Below are 19,004 nucleotides of genomic sequence, written 5' to 3' on the forward strand. Positions count from 1 at the left end.
CTTCATTGTGGTAGATTACACAACCTTGCACAAAATAAAAAATTATTAAAAAGTACCTCACCTCCACTGAGTTTGTTACACACTTCTGAAGCCTGTAGGGCTCATTCAGACAGGGGCTGAGACCCTTCCTCCATGCTGCGCCTCTTTTTGCTGTGTCTGCATTTACCTTCATTAGAGGAAAGCAGGCTGAGTTCTCAGCACAGCTAGAAAACTGACCATGCTTGGTTCTCCTGCCTAGTGTGGTCGGTTTTTAACAGGAACTCAGAGGGACTGACAGGGACACCAGGGATTTCACACAAGGGAAGCAATACAAAGAGAACGTGATACTTTTTCATACAAGTAAATGGTACAGCAGGCACATATCAGGAGAATGAAATGTTAGGTTTACATGTTCTATAACGTGTTGCCTAAAATTGCTTGTTTAGGAGAGCTCCCCAGAAGTAAAATGTGTAGGCTGTCACTGCAGAAAATGCCAGTGGCCTGGCTGTCATCTGACTCTCAAGGCTGTGGTAAGCGCAGAATAAGTGATCAATCTTTGTTTAGGGTAACATGCTGTACATGTTGAAGCCAAGGCAACCAGCATGTTGAGGAGGAGAGGCCAGTAAAGGCTTCAAATGGCTTCCATATTTCTCTCATGACAGGCTTTTGTGCGTCTCTACATGCATTTTTACTTTGTCTTTTACAATAAATGAGTACTTATATTTTTTGAGTTTTGTGTGGTCTCCCTATGGTTCTTTAATAATATAATGTGCCATATTTGAATCGTACAGAAACACTTGTGTCTGATAATATATCACCAAATCTTATTTAATGCAAGACATATTCTGGTCTTCTTTGCATTGGGGATTAATGCACTGCTACCATAGTGATTTTACAGGGTATATGAGATTCCCTGTGGAATTTATGGAGAGCAGTACACAGTGTGACACATCAGATTGAACTGTGATTTATCAAAGTCCAAAGATCTTAAGGTAAACATGTAAAACTTTTCAAATGACTAGGCAAACCTAAAAAGGTGGGTATGGTGTTACAACTTAAGGAAGCATTTGGACTGTTTTATATCTTCAAACCCTAAACCGATTTGCGAAAGACAAAAGTTGTCAAACAAACCTGATTTCTTTTTATGAGGAGGTAAGTAAAACCTTGGACAGAGGGGTGGCTGTGGACATAGTAGGCTTGGAGTTTGCAAAAGCGTTTGACACAGTTCCCCACACACAGGTAATGTGTAAGCTAAAGTCTACAGGCTTGGAAAGATCAGTTTGTTAAATACGGTAGATAGTAAACTGGCTAAAAGATAGATGTCAGAGACTAGTGTTTAATTATTTACACTCTGAATGGTCTAAGGTTATCAGTAGTGTACAGTGTTGGGACCTTTACTTTTTTTTTCTTTATATATATTTATAAATAATCTAGGGTCTGGGATTAATGGTACCCTTTCAGTGTTTAGAGATGACACCAGGGCTTGCGTCCTGCAGGAACGCATGGGAACGGCGTTCCTGTACTTTTTCCACAGCAGGAACGCCGTTCCCATTAGCAGCTGCGTCCTGAAGGCAGGGCCACTGTCAAAGGGGGAACCACAATCCCCCGCTGTGCAGCTATTTCGAAAAAAAAATGTCTCCTGGCCCCCTGTGTTCAGAGCGGGGAACAGTAAGTGGACTATTTTATCATTTTCGGGTTTAGGCGGAATTATCCGCTGCAGCGCGATACACATTTGAAGCCTGGGCTCTTCAATATGAATAGACCTCTACAGGCCGGGAGCACTGTGGCGGATTGATCCACCTAAACCCGAAAGTGATAAAATAGTCCGCTTACTGTCCCCCCACTCCTACTGAACACAGGGTGCCCAGAAACATTTTTTTTCTAAAAAATCGCACAGCGGGGGATTATCTAATTGGCGGACAGGATTTGGGAGTCCCCGCCTGCTCTACCTACCCCCCCCCCCCTAGTTCCCAGTTGTCCAGCTTAGTGGTGCCCAGGAGGAAGGGAGAGGACCCAGGTGTACCAGCGTTGCTCAGCTGTTCCCGGGCTCCCAGCTCCAGGAGGAACCACTTGCAGGACAAGCACTGCACCTAGGCCCCAGGTAAAAGATGGCACCCAGACCAGGTACTGGGGGGGACTAACAATGCTGCATTTGAATTCTTGTCTTAGCGCCAGTTCACATATGTGCGATGACAGACATCGCATGTGATGCGCACTGCTGTGCAAATCACATGCAGTGTCTGTCCGATGCGAATTCAGCTATACAATCTGCAATCAGACACAACTCACACAGGACCCTTTTTTGGGTCTGCACCAGAATCGGATTGCATGGGTGTTCACACCTATGCAATCCGATTCATGTCCGAACTGACAGTTCACACTGCGATATGTGAACTGATCTGGGGGTGTCATTAACTTTGTATTGACACCCCCAGTGATTCTCATATGATTCGCATATGCTTGCGAGTTGAATGCGGGAACCCACAGTGGATTCGCAGGGTTCCCACATCGCATATGTGTGAACCGGGACTAATACCAAGCACGTTTGGAGTGACACATCTGAGGGGCATTGCTGTAAATTAGGGTATGCTAGTGTTGCCCTCTGAAGAGTGACCCACAATGGATCACTTTTCAGAGGGTGTTTGCCAGGTGGCAAGGAAGCATTATGATGCCTTCTCACCATCTAAGTTAATCCTTAAAAATCTGCACCACCTCGCTGCAATTGCGTTTGTTGTACATGGTTGTGAGGCGTCCCTATTCAGTGGAGTGGGATGCATTTGGCCACTGAACGTGATGGGGTAATATTTTTGTATACCCTCGTGTGCTGCCTTTGCCATTTCCCCCTGCCTAACCACTGCATTCTGTACATTACATATCCCAGACCCCTGCATTCTATGCATTACCCACTCCTGACCTCTGCACTATGTATATTAAACACTCCTGACCCTTGCACTATGTACGTACCCCTGACTCCTGCAAACTGTACAGTACCTACTCCTAAAACTACACTATGTAAGTTACATAGTCCTGACCTCTGCACTCTGTACATTACATAGTCCTGACCCCTGCACTCTGTACATTACATAGTCCTGATCCCTGCACTCTATACATTACCTAGTCCTGACCCCTGCACTCTGTACATTACCTAGTCCTGACACCCGCATTTTGTAATCTTTATACATACACCAGATGCCTACCCTCCCACTGTTAGTGCAGTTTTGCCACATCCTTATTTCTCCAAGGCACACATTCCATGCTGCCTCCTTCTCTGCCTCTGACCTTCTCCTTTACCATGACCACAGCCTCTGACCTTCTCCTTTACCATGTCCACAGCCTCTGACCTTCTCCTTTACCATGTCCACAGCCTCTGACCTTCTCCTTTACCATGTCCACAGCCTCTGACCTTCTCCTTTACCATGTCCACAGCCTCTGACCTTCTCCTTTACCATGTTCACAGCCTCTGACCTTCTCCTTTACCATGTCCACAGCCTCTGACCTTCTCCTTTACCATGTCCACAGCCTCTGACCTTCTCCTTTACCATGTCCACAGCCTCTGACCTTCTTCTTTACCATGTCCACAGCCTCTGACCTTCTCCTTTACCATGTCCACAGCCTCTGACCTTCTCCTTTACCATGTCCACAGCCTCTGACCTTCTCCTTTACCATGTCCACAGCCTCTGACCTTCTCCTGTACCATGTCCACAGCCTCTGACCACCTCCTTTATCATGTCCGCAGCCTCTGACCACCTCTTGTATCATGTCCGTAATCTAAGACTCTGACCATCTCTTGTCTTTTATCATGTCTGCAGTCTCTGAGGGGCCGTCTGGAGAGGAGTCAAGAGTGGGAGCGTCAGTGACAGCGCTGCCAGTCCGAGGTCAGAGGGGGGGGGGTTACTGATGTAAAGGGGAGTGAATACAATAATGTAAGGGGGCACTCCTATAAAGGTTCCCCCTTATATCAGGACCCCTCCCCCCCCCTTCCTTAGAGCATTCACTATGCGGAAGGTGGTCTCTGGTCACCAAAGCCTCCCCTACGTCAGAGTTCCCGACATTCCCCATTACATCAGTCTGCAGGATTCCCCCTTACAGTGCAAGGGGAACTCTGTGGACGCTGATGTGAAGGGGAGCTCTGATGTGAAGGGCAATGCTGCAGACCCTGATGTAAGTGGGAACGCAGTGGACTCTGATATAAGGTGGTCTCTGGTCACCAGAGCCCCCCTTTATATCAGCATTCCCCTTTAGATCATGATCTGCAGAATTCCCCTTTATGTCAGAGTTCCCTTGCACTGTAAGGGGGAATCCTGCAGACTCTGATGTAAGGAGGAATTCTTTGGTGGCTGGGCTTTATTATCCTGACCTTCGTGTAAATGGAGAAATAAGGCTTTTGTTTAACTTAAACACATTGCTAACAGCACTAGCTATATGTTTGTAGTTTAAATATTGATATTTGCACTGTTTAGCACAGTATACGACCATTTTAGGTACTTTTTTGCAATGTTAGTGGGGGGGGGGGATCTTGGGTGAGTTCCCACACTTTTTTTTCCCAGGACTTGACCCCTGAATGACACCAAGCTATGGAGTGGAATACCATCCTTACATGATGTCTCCAACTTTCAAGCCAACCTCAATGCACTGTTTATTTGGGCAACTATGTGGCAAATGAGGTTTAATGTTGATAAATGTAAAGTTATGCACTTGGGGCTAAGAATATGTATGCATCGTACAACTGGGGGAGTCCATGGTGGAGAAAGATCTGGATGTTCTGGTAGATCATAAGCTTAATAGCATGCAATGCCAAGCTGCGGTTTCCAAAGCAAGCAAAGTCCTTGTATTAAGAGAGGTATGGACTCCAGAGAGAGAGATATCCTTTTTTCCCCCGTATAAATCATTAGTAAGAAATCATCTGGAATATGCAGTTCAGTTTAGGGCACCAGTTTTCAAAAAGGATATTCAGGGAACTGGAGTGCAGAAGAAGAGCAACCAAACTGATAAGAGGCATGGAGGAGCTCAGCTATGAGGAAAGATCAGAGGGACTTAATTTATTCTCTCTTGAGAAGAGGAGATTCAGGGGGATATTATCAACATGTATAAATACATAAGGGGTCCATATAGTGAACTTGGTGTTGAGTTTTTCACTTTAACCACTTGCCGAACGCCGCACGACTATTTACTGCGGCGTACTGGCAAAGTGACGTAGTACAACGTCGCTAGCCTGAGAGCCTCTAGGGGGCGAGCGCGCGCCGCTGGAGGCGCGCTCCCGCCCCCACTCCTTTCCTAACAAGTCCCTGCGTGTGACCAGCAGACCCGATGTCCGCCGGTCCCTCGCAATCTCCCCGTGGAGAGGGAGAAGGCAGGCGGCTGATGTAAACAAAGCCGCCTGTCATTCTCCCTGATCTAACTGCAGAGATCATACGATCCTGCTATGTAGGATCGTATGTCTCTGTGGTTACATAACTAGCCACACCCCTTTACAGTTAGAAGCACGCCCCTAGGGACACACTTAACCCCTGCATCACCAATAAAGTTAACCCCTTCCCTGCCAGTGTCATTTTTACAGTAACAGTGCATATGTATAGCACTGATTACTGTAGTAATGTCACTGGTACCCCCAAAAGTGTCAAAAATGTCAGTCAAGGGTCCGATCTGTCCGCCGCAATGTCGCAGTCCCGCAAAAAAAAAAATCGCACATCGCCGCCATTACTTGTTAAAAAAAAAAAAGCACCAAAAATGACAGAAATCTTTCCCTTAGTTAGTAAACGCAATAACTTTTGCGCAAACCAATCAAAATACGCTTATTGCGATTTTCTTTTTACCAAACATATGTAGCAGAAAACAAATTGGCCTAAAATGTTAAAAAATTTTGATTTTTACATTTTTTTGGGGAATTTCATATAAAAAAATGTGAAAAATATTGTTATTTTTTCAGAATTGTCGCTCTTTTTTTGTTTATAGCGCAAAAAGTAAAAATCGCACAGGTGATCAAATACCACCAAAAGAAAGCTCTGTTTGTGGGAAAAAAAAGGTCAATTTCATTTGGGTACAGTGTCGCACGACCGCGCAATTGTCCGTTAAATGCACGCAGTGCCGAATTGCAAAATAGGGCCTGGTCAGGAAGGGGGTAAAATCTTCCGGGGCTTAAGTGGTTTAGGTCATCACAGAGGACAAGAGGGCACTCTTTACATCTAGAAGAAAAGAGATTTAATCTCCAAATACGGAAAGGCATCTTCACAGTAAGAGCTGTGAAAATGTAGAACAGACTCCGTCCAGAGGTGGTACTGGCCAGTTCAGTAGACTGCTTTAACCCTTTTACTGCCAGGTCCTAAAGCACTGCCTGCAGCTGGCTAGGTCCGTACGCCATATGGACCTAATTTCTCCCCCTGCTGTAAGCTCATGGTTACTTCAATGACCATGAACTTATAAAATAATTATTCAGCAGACTCTGCTGAACAATTCTTTAACTCTCATCAGCGGATTGCAATCCAGTGATCAGAGTTATTAACCTAAAATATGACCGCCCCCCCCCCCCCCCCCCCCATGGCCTTGCTGCCGCTTCCCTGTCCCCAGCCTCTCCACCTCCCGAAGCTCCCTGTCACCTAAAACTACTTCCCCATGCCACATGTGAACGATGATTTAGTAGTAATTTAGCAAGAATTTTGCAAGTTATGTTGTGTTTATGTGCACTATTAATGATTTTAGTGTATTTTTAGTGAAAATAGTGATATGATGAACATTTGCGCAAATATTGCAAGGCCCAAAAAATCAGTAGCTCTTTTATTGTTCTACAGGTCATGTGCTTTCAGAAAATGTCTGGTTTGAGGGCCGGTTCACACTGGTGCGATGCCAGACATCGCATGTGATTCGCACTGCACTGCTGTGCAGATCACATGCAATGTCTGTGCAATGCAAATTCAGCCATACAAACTGTATGGCTGAAATTTGCATTGCATTCAGACCAAACTCGTGCAGGACGCTATTTTTTTGTCCGCACCAGAATCAGATTGCATGGGTGTAAACACGATTCAGGTGCAATGCGGGAACCCACACTGGATTCGCAGAGTTTCCCACATCGCACCAGTGTGAACTGAGCCTGAAGGGACTTTACAAATTCTGAAAACTGTAAGTGAAAAATGGTAACCTGGATTTTTTGAGTAAATCGTTTTTTTTTTTTTTTTTTTTACAGGTTTGCGTACATTCAGCTTTCATTATTTCACAAAAAGGTGCAATTTTAAAATGTATAAATATTTGTTCAAATATTTTGTTATTTATTAACTCAATACAGTTTTACCTTTTATTTTTAGTAGGAATTTTGTACATTTTGCCATGTATTAATTCACTATTAATGATTTTAGTGTATTTTTAAAATATTGGTTTGATAGACATTTGCGCAAATATCGCGGTGCCTTAAAAATCAGTAGCACCTTCTTTTTATGCTACTGGCCACGTGCTTTCAGAAAATATATGGTTTGGGGGGTCTTTTACAAACTAGAAAAGGAAAACCTCCAGATTTTTAGAGAAATTTTTGTGTACTTCCGATTCTCACTATTTCTCAAAAAGGCGCAATTTAAAAGTACAAATATTTGTTATTTATTAATTCAATACAGGTTTAGCTTTCATATTAAGAAGGAACTTAGCAGGGATTTTGTAAAATGTGCTGTGTTTGTATCTGCTAATAATGATTTTAGTGCATTTTTTAGCAAAGATATTGTTTTAGCAAACATTTGCGCAAAAATCAGTATTGCATTCCATTTATTCTACTGGCCCTATGCTTTCAGAAAATATATGGTTTGGGGGGTCTTAAACAAACTCTGAAAGCTGTAAGGGAACAATAAAAATCTTTAGATTTTTTGAGAAATTTGGATACTTCGATTTTTGCGTTTGTTCGATTTTCACCATTTCGCAAAAAGGCGCAATCTAAAATTTACAAATAGTAGTAATTTATTAACTCAATACAGGTTAGCTTTTATATTTAGCATTACTTTTGTAAAATGTGCTGTGTTTTTATCTGCTAATAATAATTTTAGTGCATTTTTAGCAAATATTTTGTTTTGATAAACATTTGCCCAAATATCACTGTGCCCTAAAAATCAGTAGCACTAGCACCTAGCACCTTATTTGTATTCTACTGGTCATGTGCTTTTAGAAAATATATGGTCTTGGGGGGGGGGGGGGGAGGTCTTTAACAAACTCTGGAAGCTGTAAGGGAAACAAAAAAGCAATAGAAAAATTGCAAAAATGGCCTGGCCAGCTAAGTTTAACCACTTTACCACCGGAGGATTTTGCTGTCTTACGTCTGGGCCACTTTTTGTGATTCGGGACTGTGCGAATTTGACTGACAATTGCGCGGTCATGCAACACCATACCCAAATGAAATTTACGTCCTTTTTTTCCCACAAATAGAGCTTTCTTTTGGTGGTATTTGAACACCTGCCCGATTTTTACTTTTTGCGCTATAAACAAAGAGAGACAATTTTGAAAAAATAACTATTTTTCACATTTTTTAATATGAAATTCCCCCCAAAAGAAATGTAAAAATCAAAATTTTTTATCATTTTTGGCCAATTTGTTTTCTGCTACATATTTTTGGTAAAAAAAAATGGCAATAAGCGTATTTTGATTGGTTTGCGCAAAAGATATTGCATTTACTAACTAAGGGAAAGATTTCTGTCGTTTTTGGTGTTTTTTTTTTTTAACGAGTAATGGCGGCGATCTGCGATTTTTTTTTTTTTTTTTTTGCGGGACTGCGACATTGCGGCCTACAGATCGGACCCTTGACTGACATTTTTGACACTTTTGGGGGTACCAGTGACATTACTATAGTAATCAGTGCTATAAATATGCACTGTTACTGTAAAAATGACACTGGCAGGGAAGGGGTTAATTTTATTGGAGAGGGCGGGGTTAATGTATGCCTGGTGCTTACTGACATGTGTGGGGAGGTGACTGAGTGACACAGGGACAGATCGCAGGTTCAGCTATGCTGAACCCTGCAATCTGACACTGCCTGTCACTTAGGAGATCCGCCCGCTTTGTTTACACAAGCGGGCGGATCTCCAGACTCGATTCCCCGACGATCGGGGAAGAGCAGCGGCGATCGGGATCGCTGAGAAGGGGGAGTGTCTGCCGATGTAGGTCTACGTTGTCAGACCTACAAGAGCCACTTTGCCGCAGTAGAGCTCTAGTGAGCAGCGCCAAAGTGGTTAAAAGTGGAGCACAGGGCCTGGCAGCGAAAGGGTTAAAAAAGAAGGCCTGGATTATTTTCTTAATGTAAATAATATAGCTGGGTACTAATATTTATAGGTAAAGTTGATCCAGGGAATATCCGATTGCCTCTCGGGGGATCAGAAAGGAATTTTTTTCCCCTGATGTAGCAAATTGAATCATGCTTTGCTGGGTTTTTTTTGCCTTCTTCTAGATCAACTGTGGGTATAGGATTGTGTATATGGGATTGTATTATTTTTTTTATTGGTTAATCTAGATGGACTTGTGTCTTTTTTCAACCAAACTAAATATGTAACTATGTAAACTGGGTACAAACTACCTTAATTGTTTCTTTACCAAAGTTTGAGAGAAAGTCAATTATTTTGTTAAAAGTTGTAATTAGAGGGACAGTACAATCTTGTATACTTTTTTATTATATACAAGTGAAAAAGCTTAAAGTGTTACTGAACCCAGGACCATGCATTCACTCTATCTGGTCTCCCACAGTACACAGAACATGGAAATGTAATTAGTTTAGTAAATATAGACTGCTAAATACTTTTTCTCATCAGCAGTAAATAGCAGTCTTGTGATTTCTATCAATGTCTGGCCGAGCACTGGTTAAATCTCATAAGTGGAGTTTTCATTCTACTCTGGCTGTCCCATGAGGCTGCAGGACCCCTGACCCTCTGCCTGTACAGTGCTGATTGGCCCTGTGCTGATCACCTGAACCCTTCCAAAAAAAAGAAAAATAACACCCTAGCAATAAACACCAAACTGAGCATGTGCAGAGTGACTCAAAAGGCTCTGTCTTATCAGGAGATAGATCAGGGACAGTAAAAGAAGGGGAGGATCAGAGAAGACAGGATCAAAAAGCCTTTTTACACAATGCAGAGGATTCTTAGGTTTCACAGTGAGGATAATAAGCATGCTTTACTGCATATACACACTGATTTTACTGTTGTGGGCTTAGTAACACTTTATAAAATACGTTGATCAAAATGTGTTAATGTTTTTCTTCTGTGCATAGTTTATAAGGAAATATGCACATCAGGGCAGCCATATTTGCTCACCATAAACACAGGCTCTGCTTTCTGCTTTGCAAATGTGTTGTAGTTATATAGTTGGTAGGGTTAAGACACCAGTCCATTCGGTTAAAATTGAGTGTCTGTGTGTGTGCGCACATGCATGCGTGTTTACACATCACTGTCATTCTTCATAGAAACACCTAAACAATTTTTGAATTTTTTTTCTACACTCCCTGTTGACACCACCCTCCTTACCACTCTAACAGCATTTTTTTGTTGTTTTTTTTTCTCTCTGTGGGTTCAACTGGATGGACTTGTTCCTTTTTTCAACCAGATTAACAATGTAACTGTGTAACCCTTTATGCAGTTAAAGGCTGAACTGCTTCTCCAACTTCATTGTGTGGTCAGGTGTCTTCTATACAGACCTCATGTTAAAAAGTTTCCTCCCAATGCTAGAGTCCTCATTTAAATATCTGTTTATTGCAATCATATCCCATTTTAAGTGTCTCTTCTTCAGACTCACACTAGTGCGATTTCAGATGCGATTTTAATCACACAGAATCGCATGACAATGTTAGCAGTAGGAGGACATAGAGAGGGAGAGAATGAGGGGAGTGTCATTTACCAGTGTCGTTTTCCCAACATGTGTGACTATATAGTCATTTGGGCTGCAAAGATTTGAAAAGGAGGAAATGAAGAGCTTAGAAGGAAGCTGAAACTGAGCACGCTCAGTAGATGACAACACCTGGTCTACACAATTATAGACTTCAATGGGGACACAGAGAAGATGGGAGGGACAGCTGAAGACAAGATCAACCAGGTATATTTTATTCTACACAGCAGAAATGCTTTAGTGGCTTTGTGCGTATGCACACTGTTATACAGTGCCTTGAAAAAGTATTCATACCCCTTGACATTTTCCACATTTTTGTCATATTACAACCAAAAACGCAAATTTATTTTATTGGGATTTTATGTGATAGACCAACACAAAGTGGCACATAATTGTGAAGTTGAAGGAAAATGATAAATGGTTTTACATTTTTTTTTTACAAATAAGTATCTGAAACCTGTGGCGTGCATTTGTATTCAGCCCCCTCTACTCTCATACACCTAACTAAATTCCAGTGGAACCAATTGTCTTCAGAAGTCATCTAATTAGTAAATAGAGTCCACCTGTGTGTAGTTTAATCTCAATATAAATACAGCTGTTCTGTGAAGCCCTCAGATTTGTTAGAAAACCTTACTGAACAAACAGGCCAAGGAACCACCAGACAGGTTAGGGATACAGTTGTGTAGAAGTTTAAAGCAGGGTTAGGTTATAAAAAAAATCCCAAGCTTTGAACATCTCATGGAATACTTTTCAATCCATCATCCGAAAAGGGAAAGAGCATGGTACAACTGCAAACCTACCAAGACATGGCCGTCCACCTAAACTGACAGGCCAGGCAAGGAGAGCATTAATCAGAGAAGCAGCCAAGAGGCCCATGGTAACTCTGTAAGAGCTGCAGAGATCAACAACTCAGGTGGGAGAATCTGTCCACAGGACATCTATTAGTCGTGCACTCCACAAATATGGCCTTTATGGAAATTGTGGCAAGAAGAAAGCCATAAGAAGTCCCGTTTGCAATTTGCAAGAAGCCACGTGGGGGATACAGCAAACGTGGAAGAAGGTGCTCTGGACAGATAAGACCAAAATGTAACTTTTTGGCATAAAAGTTTTGACTCGGGGGGGGGGGGGGGTGAATATTAATGCACGCCACACTGTTCACATATTTTTTTGAAAAAATGTTGAAAACCATTCATTATTCTCCTCCCACTTTACAATTATGTGCCACTTTGTGTTGGTCTATCACATAAAATCCCAATAAAATACATTTACGTTTTTGGTTGTAACATGACAAAATGTGGAGAATTTCAAGGGGTATGAATACTTTTCAAAGGCACTGTATAGCATGTAATTGTCATGGATACCGAGCACTGGTATCCAGCGAAACAGGCTTAAGTGGAAATGTGTGGACTTGCAAAAAGAACACCAGGCACAAATACGATATAAGAAATTTGTGCTATATTGGCCCATGGTAGCTGTAGCCAATCAAAGATCACTAGTAATCACAGCAGTCATGAATAGTTAACCTATTCATGACAGTTGATAACTTTGCTGTTACAATGACCTTCATTGTAACCACAAAAAAAATGTAAAAAAAAAAAAAAAATCACTGAACAACCAGCCCCCCCCCCCCCCCCCCCCAGAGTAGTACAGTGATACTATTAAATACTAAAGTAGTGATACCAAAGTAGAAAATATTTTTTTTTTTTTTTACATTTTCTCTTTTTTTCATTTATATTGCAAAAAATAAAAAACCCAGTAGTGATCAAATACCACAAAATGAAAGCTCTCTTTGTGTGAAAAAATGGTTTCAATTTCATTCACGTACAGTGTTAAATAACCGCGCAATTGCCAGTTAAAGTAGCGCAGTGCTGAATAGCAAAAAATACCCTGGTCATGAAGGGGGTAAAACCTTGTGGAGCTCAAGTGCTTAAAGGATAATGCCAGTAAATCAGTAATATAACTGTGAGGGATTAGCTCGGTGGCGGGTGTGGATGACCCCTTGGGGGGATTAGTTACACAGAGAGATAGCCGAGAAGTGGTTGCAAACAACAGTGTAAGGTTTTATTCTTGCAATTTTCTTCACACAAGTGCAAGCGTCAAAAATATCCAAAATAAAATAAAACACAAAATAAATCCTTGCCACTGTGGGCGGCTACCTTCTCACACACAGGAACCTACCTACGGAAGTCTGTCTCCAACCTACTGTTGGGCAAACTTTGCTGATCCTACAGCAGACACTCAATAGTCCATTTATTTTCTCTTCACATAACAAATGTCCATTGAACATGTCCCTTTTCCTCTTCACATAGAACACATTCCTTTGCTTGTCTCTTCACATAGCAACCATTCCTTTGCTTGTCTCTTCACATAGCAAACAGTGCATTTATTTCTTTCCACATAGAAATAGTCCAAGACCTCACCCTGAGTAGTCTTCACACTTTTTACCCTCCTCAGCGCACATCGCTTCAGGAGGTCTTCCCCATGCTCACACAGCTTCAGGGGGCACACATCTGACTGTCCTCCTCTCCCCAGCTTCACACAGCGTCAGGAGGCAGCAATCCTTCTCCCAGGCTTCACACAGCGTCGGGAGGCACACATCTGACTGTCCTCCTCTCCCCAGCTCACACAGCGTCAGGAGGCAGCAATCAATAGACTTTCTTTGGACAAATTATAGAGGCCTTAACTTCCTCATTCCGAACAGCTGAATGGTTTTCAACTTCTTTACACCTTCCTGCTGCCTTTGCAGCCGACACCCTATAGTAATTGGTGAATTGTCTAACCCAAGCAGAAGTGTATCTCCTGTCTGTGACAACATCCACAGATTTACCTGACTTCCTGTCACAATAACACACATACCAAAACCCCAAGAACATAAACCAGTGAAGACTAATGGGTGAGAGTGATCACAATAAATAAACTAAACCAGAGCTAACAATCTACCGGTGGCAAGGTCAGCGTAAAGGAGTGGTCAGTATTGGAGCCAAGGCCATACACAATATCTCAGGCAGGGAACAAGCCAGGACAGGGAAAGGGTACACAGGAACAAGCTGGCGGGAGAAGGAACAGGAACAGAGTAGCAGGTCACGAGGCACACAGATTAGGGGCACATGGAAAAACACCAAGGCAAGATGGAGTAGCAGAGGAGGGACTAAATATGCTCCCAGCAGTCAGCGTTAGCTGGTGATGACTAATTGCTAGGAACTGTTGGCTGCTGAAAGACACATGCTGGTGGATACTGGAACTACAACCTAAGGCCTCTTTCACACGGGCGTTCCGTATGTCCGTAGATCACCCCATCCGTTTGCGGGTGATATACGGACATAATGCATGTCAATGGGATTGCGGATGACCATCCGCTGACATCCGATTTGCGTCCTTTCAGTTCTGTTCCGTCTTTTGGAACGGAACAGAACCCTATTATTCTTCAGTTTAAAAAACGGAAAGGACGCAAAATCGGATGTCAGCGGTGTCATCCGCTGACATCCGCAATCCCATAGACATACATTATGTCCGTATATCATCCGCAAACGGATGGGGTGATATGCGGACATACGGACCGGATGACACAAATGTCATCCGCTCCGTGAAAAAAAAAGTGCCATTATCAGGTGAACCCATTCCTGACCGTAATGAGTTTTTCATAGTCTTTGTTTAATGGCACTTTATAGTACACCCCTTACAACCCTTTACAATAACCCATTCAGTTAAAATTGGAATGAAAGGCAAAATGTTTTCATGTGTGTCAGCAGTACACTAATTTTCCCAGTGAGTAGCTGTGCAGGGGGTGTGCCAGCAAATGTCTTTGGAGGGCAGGCAAGCTCCTAGCACAGCCAGAAAACTGACCAAGCTGGGAAAACTGTGATCTCATGCCTAGTGTGGTCAGTTTCAAATAGAAAAGCAGGGGGACTGGCAGGATCACCAAGTATTTCACACAAAGGTAGCAATACAAAGAGAACCGGATACTGCTTAACACAAGTACATGGAACAATGGACACACATCAGGAATATGAAATGTCGGGGTAACATATTCTTTAATGCAATTACGAAAATGTGTAAATCTATAAAAGAAAAAAACCTTGGAATAAAGTACACATGGCAGTGTAGCAGTTACTTAAAACATGCTCACTGAGATACTTGTACATTTTAATTTTGGTTTAAATGTTATTTACTATTAACTATTACTGTTATTTACTATTGTAGCAGATTATTTTGTTTTTCTTATAGGTCAATCTTTCCATTATGAATGAATGGAGGGGTGGCCTCACCTACAATGAAACTTTTACTATTGCTTCAAATTTTTAGACTTTTCTTATTTGTTAACGGTAAGTATGATTAAATATAAACCTTTTGCTATGATTGTATCATATTTATGTCATTGTGTCATGTCATGCTCAAAGCATCTTTACATCATTACTATGAATGCAGAAGTATTTGGTGACCCAACCACATTCTTCTCAGTATGGCTTTCCTATGGTGGGCACAAAAAAAAAAAAAAAAAAGCAGAAAATGGAAAGGTGCCTGCACTGGAGAGAGCAAGTGTGGGGGGGGGGGGGGCTACAGAGTTAAAGAGCGATTTGTGTGACCCGATTCTGCTTATGCGATTGGTAAAGTCGGTAATTAAAAAGGGACAGATCTCTTCATTATATACCTCCTTCATGGCTCAGATTTCTACAGCTATGACCTTTAAGTGTAGAGATGGGTGGACGGAGGACTTAGGCCCTATTTCAGTAGAGGAATGGGTGGGTATCCTTGATAATGTCCTGAAGGTATCACTGTCATCATCCCAAAAACTCACGCAACTGTTTATCCTCCATCGCACATATCGTACCCCGCAGAATCTGCATAGCTGGCACAGAAGGGATTCTCCCCTCTGTCCTTGATGCAAAGTGCACACAGGAACTTTATTGCATATGCTTTGGAAATGTCCCAAATTGACCTGTTACTGGACGGCTGTTATGCAGTCCGTGAATACTATTTGGAATCTTGCTCTTCCTATGGACCCAAAGCTCTGTCTCCTGGGTTGGTTGGATGAAGAATTATATGCTCCTGGTGTGCACACTGCTATCCTCAGAGTTTTATTCCTTGCCAGGAAATTGCTGGCAAGGAAGTGGATATGGTCTGTGGCTCCCACGTATTCGGAATGGGTGAATGAGGTGAATCTGATTCTGTCAAGAGAACATCTTACCTATAAACACAGGGGTAATGTTTTGAAATTTGAACGTATATGGGCTCTGTAGCTTGATGTCCCTGGGCTAGCTCCTCTACAATTAGTGACGAATAGGATTCTAGGTGGGGTGACGACCTCCCTCTTAGATACTGAGAATGTAGGCAGGGGGTGCTCTTCTATCCATGCTTAGACGGGAAGGTGTGGGGGTAACGCATTGTCACACAGTTGTTACTGTTAAAAGCTGCATTACTTCTGCAGAGATCAGCCTTAGGGTCCTTTCACGCAGTCCACCTCCATAGGCGGATCCGTGCTGCTCAGCAGGGGATCGTAAACACAGATCCCCGCTGAGCAGGAAGGTGACAGCTCCCTCTCCGCTCTGTGTGCAGAGGAGTTGTCAGAGCCCCACTGCTCTCTATGGGGAATCGGATGAGAGCGGACCGCCTGTCCATTCTCATCCAATCCCATCCGATCCGATCCCCTGGACGGATGGAAAATAGGGTTTCCATCCATCCGGATTTGACGGACATGATCGGATGTGGATGGCAGCGGGTGTCAGCGGACATTTCACTGCTGACATCCGCTGCCCCATAGGGATGCATGGAGCATCCACCTAAAAAACTGACAGGCGGATCTGATCGGAGCGGTCGTGTGGAAGGAGCCTTAGGCAGACCACCTTTGTTTTTGTTTTCTTTTTGGTTTCATTTGTTTTTGTTTTGAGCCCCAGTACCACATGCTGTCTGTTTTCTTTCTTAATGTGCCCTGATGCTTCTGCAAGGTCCCCACTGATTTCTTGGTTCACCCCCGGGATATTACTGTTCTATTTCCTCCTGTGGTACGTTAACACATTACTATTGTGGGGTGACACTGATGGGGCAAGGTTCCATGTAAACACAAAAATGCATTGTGGGCTTTATGTGTTATAATGGTACCATTAGTCACAGCATTTTATGACATTGAAGCTTTAGATCTTTCTTTATTTTCTATTGATTCTGTTTTGTTCCTGCACTAACACCCCGTGCTGAGTGATGTTATAATGCATGCTGATACTGAAGTGCTATACTGAATATTCTGTGCACTCTATCTCCTGGCTTCATCCACTATTCTGTAATGGCTCAGTTCTGTTTTGTGTGAACGTGTTTTGGTTTTGTTTCTGTATGTTGTTTTGATGAAAAATTTCTCAATAAAAAATATCTGATTTAAAAAAAAGAGCAATTTATCTGAATCCTGGGCACTCAGAAGATCGCCGTGGGATGGCTCCAGCGTCTTAGAGCGGAAACAGTAGCAACTAACTGTCTTTTGTCTAACTGTTCCTCCATCTTACTACAAGGCACCATAAACAATAGGTCATGTCCTGTTCTGAACAAAACCGCTAGATCAGGAGATGTCTGTGTGCATTGATGCTGAACTTCTGTTTCTTACCATTTTGTCTTAGGCCAGCCATACACAATTCGAATTCCGGCTGAACCGGCCGAGATTCGAACCGTTAAAGGACAGGCTAAATGTACCAAGTTGATCGATCGATCAATTTGGGTACAACCAGCTTGCCGGATTCTCTTACGATTTTCACTGTCATCCACCGATTATCACCGGCTTTTCCCTTCAGGAGAAGACAATAGCTGATTCCCCTGCCAGCACTGTCTGTGTTGATGGGGGAATTATGCATTTTTTTTTCCTGTAACCTCTGGTTACGGGAAAGAAATTTGCAGTGTATGGCTGGCCTTATTTCGAGTTTGGATTTTATCAAATTTAGGTAGATCTAAAGAACAAGGCCCACATTAAGTATGTGTAGCCAGTACAAGGCATTGGCCACAGGCTAGAACTGGGTGCATCAGCTATTTTCTGCATAGGCCCTTATACTATACTCATGTTTACACAAGCACCGATGTACATCCAGAGTACAGCCACACACACCCATTTCCAGCAAGTTCTCAGCTGCACTTTGTACATAGGTTTAAATTTTAAGCCTCTTTCATTGTAGTGCAATTTTGCTACACCCACAATTCCCTGCCGTGCGCTACATGTGCCTTAATTAGCCCCATCCACCACCCAGTGTCCCACCTGGATTAATACATGAATGACTTGTAAATATTGGTTAATCTAAGTCATAAAAAAAATTGAATAAAAGCTTACTTAACAAATCACAATCAAAATTCTTAATGGAAAAAGTATGTGAATTTGAAGGATAGAATATAAAAAATTCCTACAGTTTCTTACTAACAATGATTGGTTTTACTAGTGGACCAGAGATTGGTAGCTTTACTAGCCTGTAGTAAGGATTAGGAGGTGGAAGAACATGCAGCGTTAGTGTCGCTTCAAAATGGAAACCTCATGTTGAGTCTGGAGCCATTTGAAGCCTTTCAATGCCTCCCATTCAAGTCTATGATAATGCTATGCAAACACAATGGCAAGCATTTGAGCAGCGGCTGTGGCGCGTTAAAATTTGTTTAAAAAAATAAAATCATGCAGGAGGAATATAATGTCCCAAAATGATATGATAGAGTAGAGCATAGAGTGTCCTGCACTTCTTGTTTGTGCTGCTTGAAGATGGCTGACATCAATGTATCCCTGTTTATCCAGGAGGTAGAAAACCGGCCAGAATTATACGATCCCAGCACCCCCAGATACAGTGATGCATGCAGAAAGAATGAGGCATGGGTTGAAATGTGTGAACTACTTTATGCAAACAGCTGGGAATCATTTTCTGCAAAGGAGAGGAATAATAAATGAAACGTTCACCAAGAAGCCACACCTTAAATTGTTTATTTCCTGTATAGTCACTTCCCTTTTAAAAAAAAGGCGTTTGTGGAGTGGTTTTAACATGCCTTCTAACATGTATGAATTGCATAAAAAACGCACATATGACATTTAGGGAGCATTTTTTACGTATTATTATTTACGCTTGTAAAACACCAGTCTAACACCCATACTAAAGCTCATTGACGCTAGTCTAACGCCCGTTCTAAAGCTCATCGTCGTGAGTCTAATTCTCATACTAAAGCTCATTGTCGTGAGTCTAATT

General features: G+C 42.4%; 1 protein-coding gene across 1 annotated transcript in view; it reads left to right on the top strand.

Annotated features, from left to right (window-relative positions):
- Positions 1-1,113: 1,113 nt before the first annotated feature.
- The window catches only part of HHLA2 (HHLA2 member of B7 family), a gene marked incomplete at its 3' end in the record, with an annotated part of 67,786 nt that continues 49,895 nt past the window's right edge, over positions 1,114-19,004 (top strand). Inside the window, exons 1-2 of the mRNA XM_082248102.1 lie at positions 1,114-1,131; positions 15,043-15,140. Coding sequence (XP_082104228.1) covers positions 15,062-15,140 — 79 coding nt within the window. The 5' untranslated portion in view covers positions 1,114-1,131; positions 15,043-15,061. The remainder of the gene's footprint in view (positions 1,132-15,042; positions 15,141-19,004) is intronic.

This window comes from Pelophylax lessonae (assembly GCF_965119305.1).
Source record: "Pelophylax lessonae genome assembly, chromosome: 2".
NCBI lineage: Eukaryota > Metazoa > Chordata > Amphibia > Anura > Ranidae > Pelophylax > Pelophylax lessonae.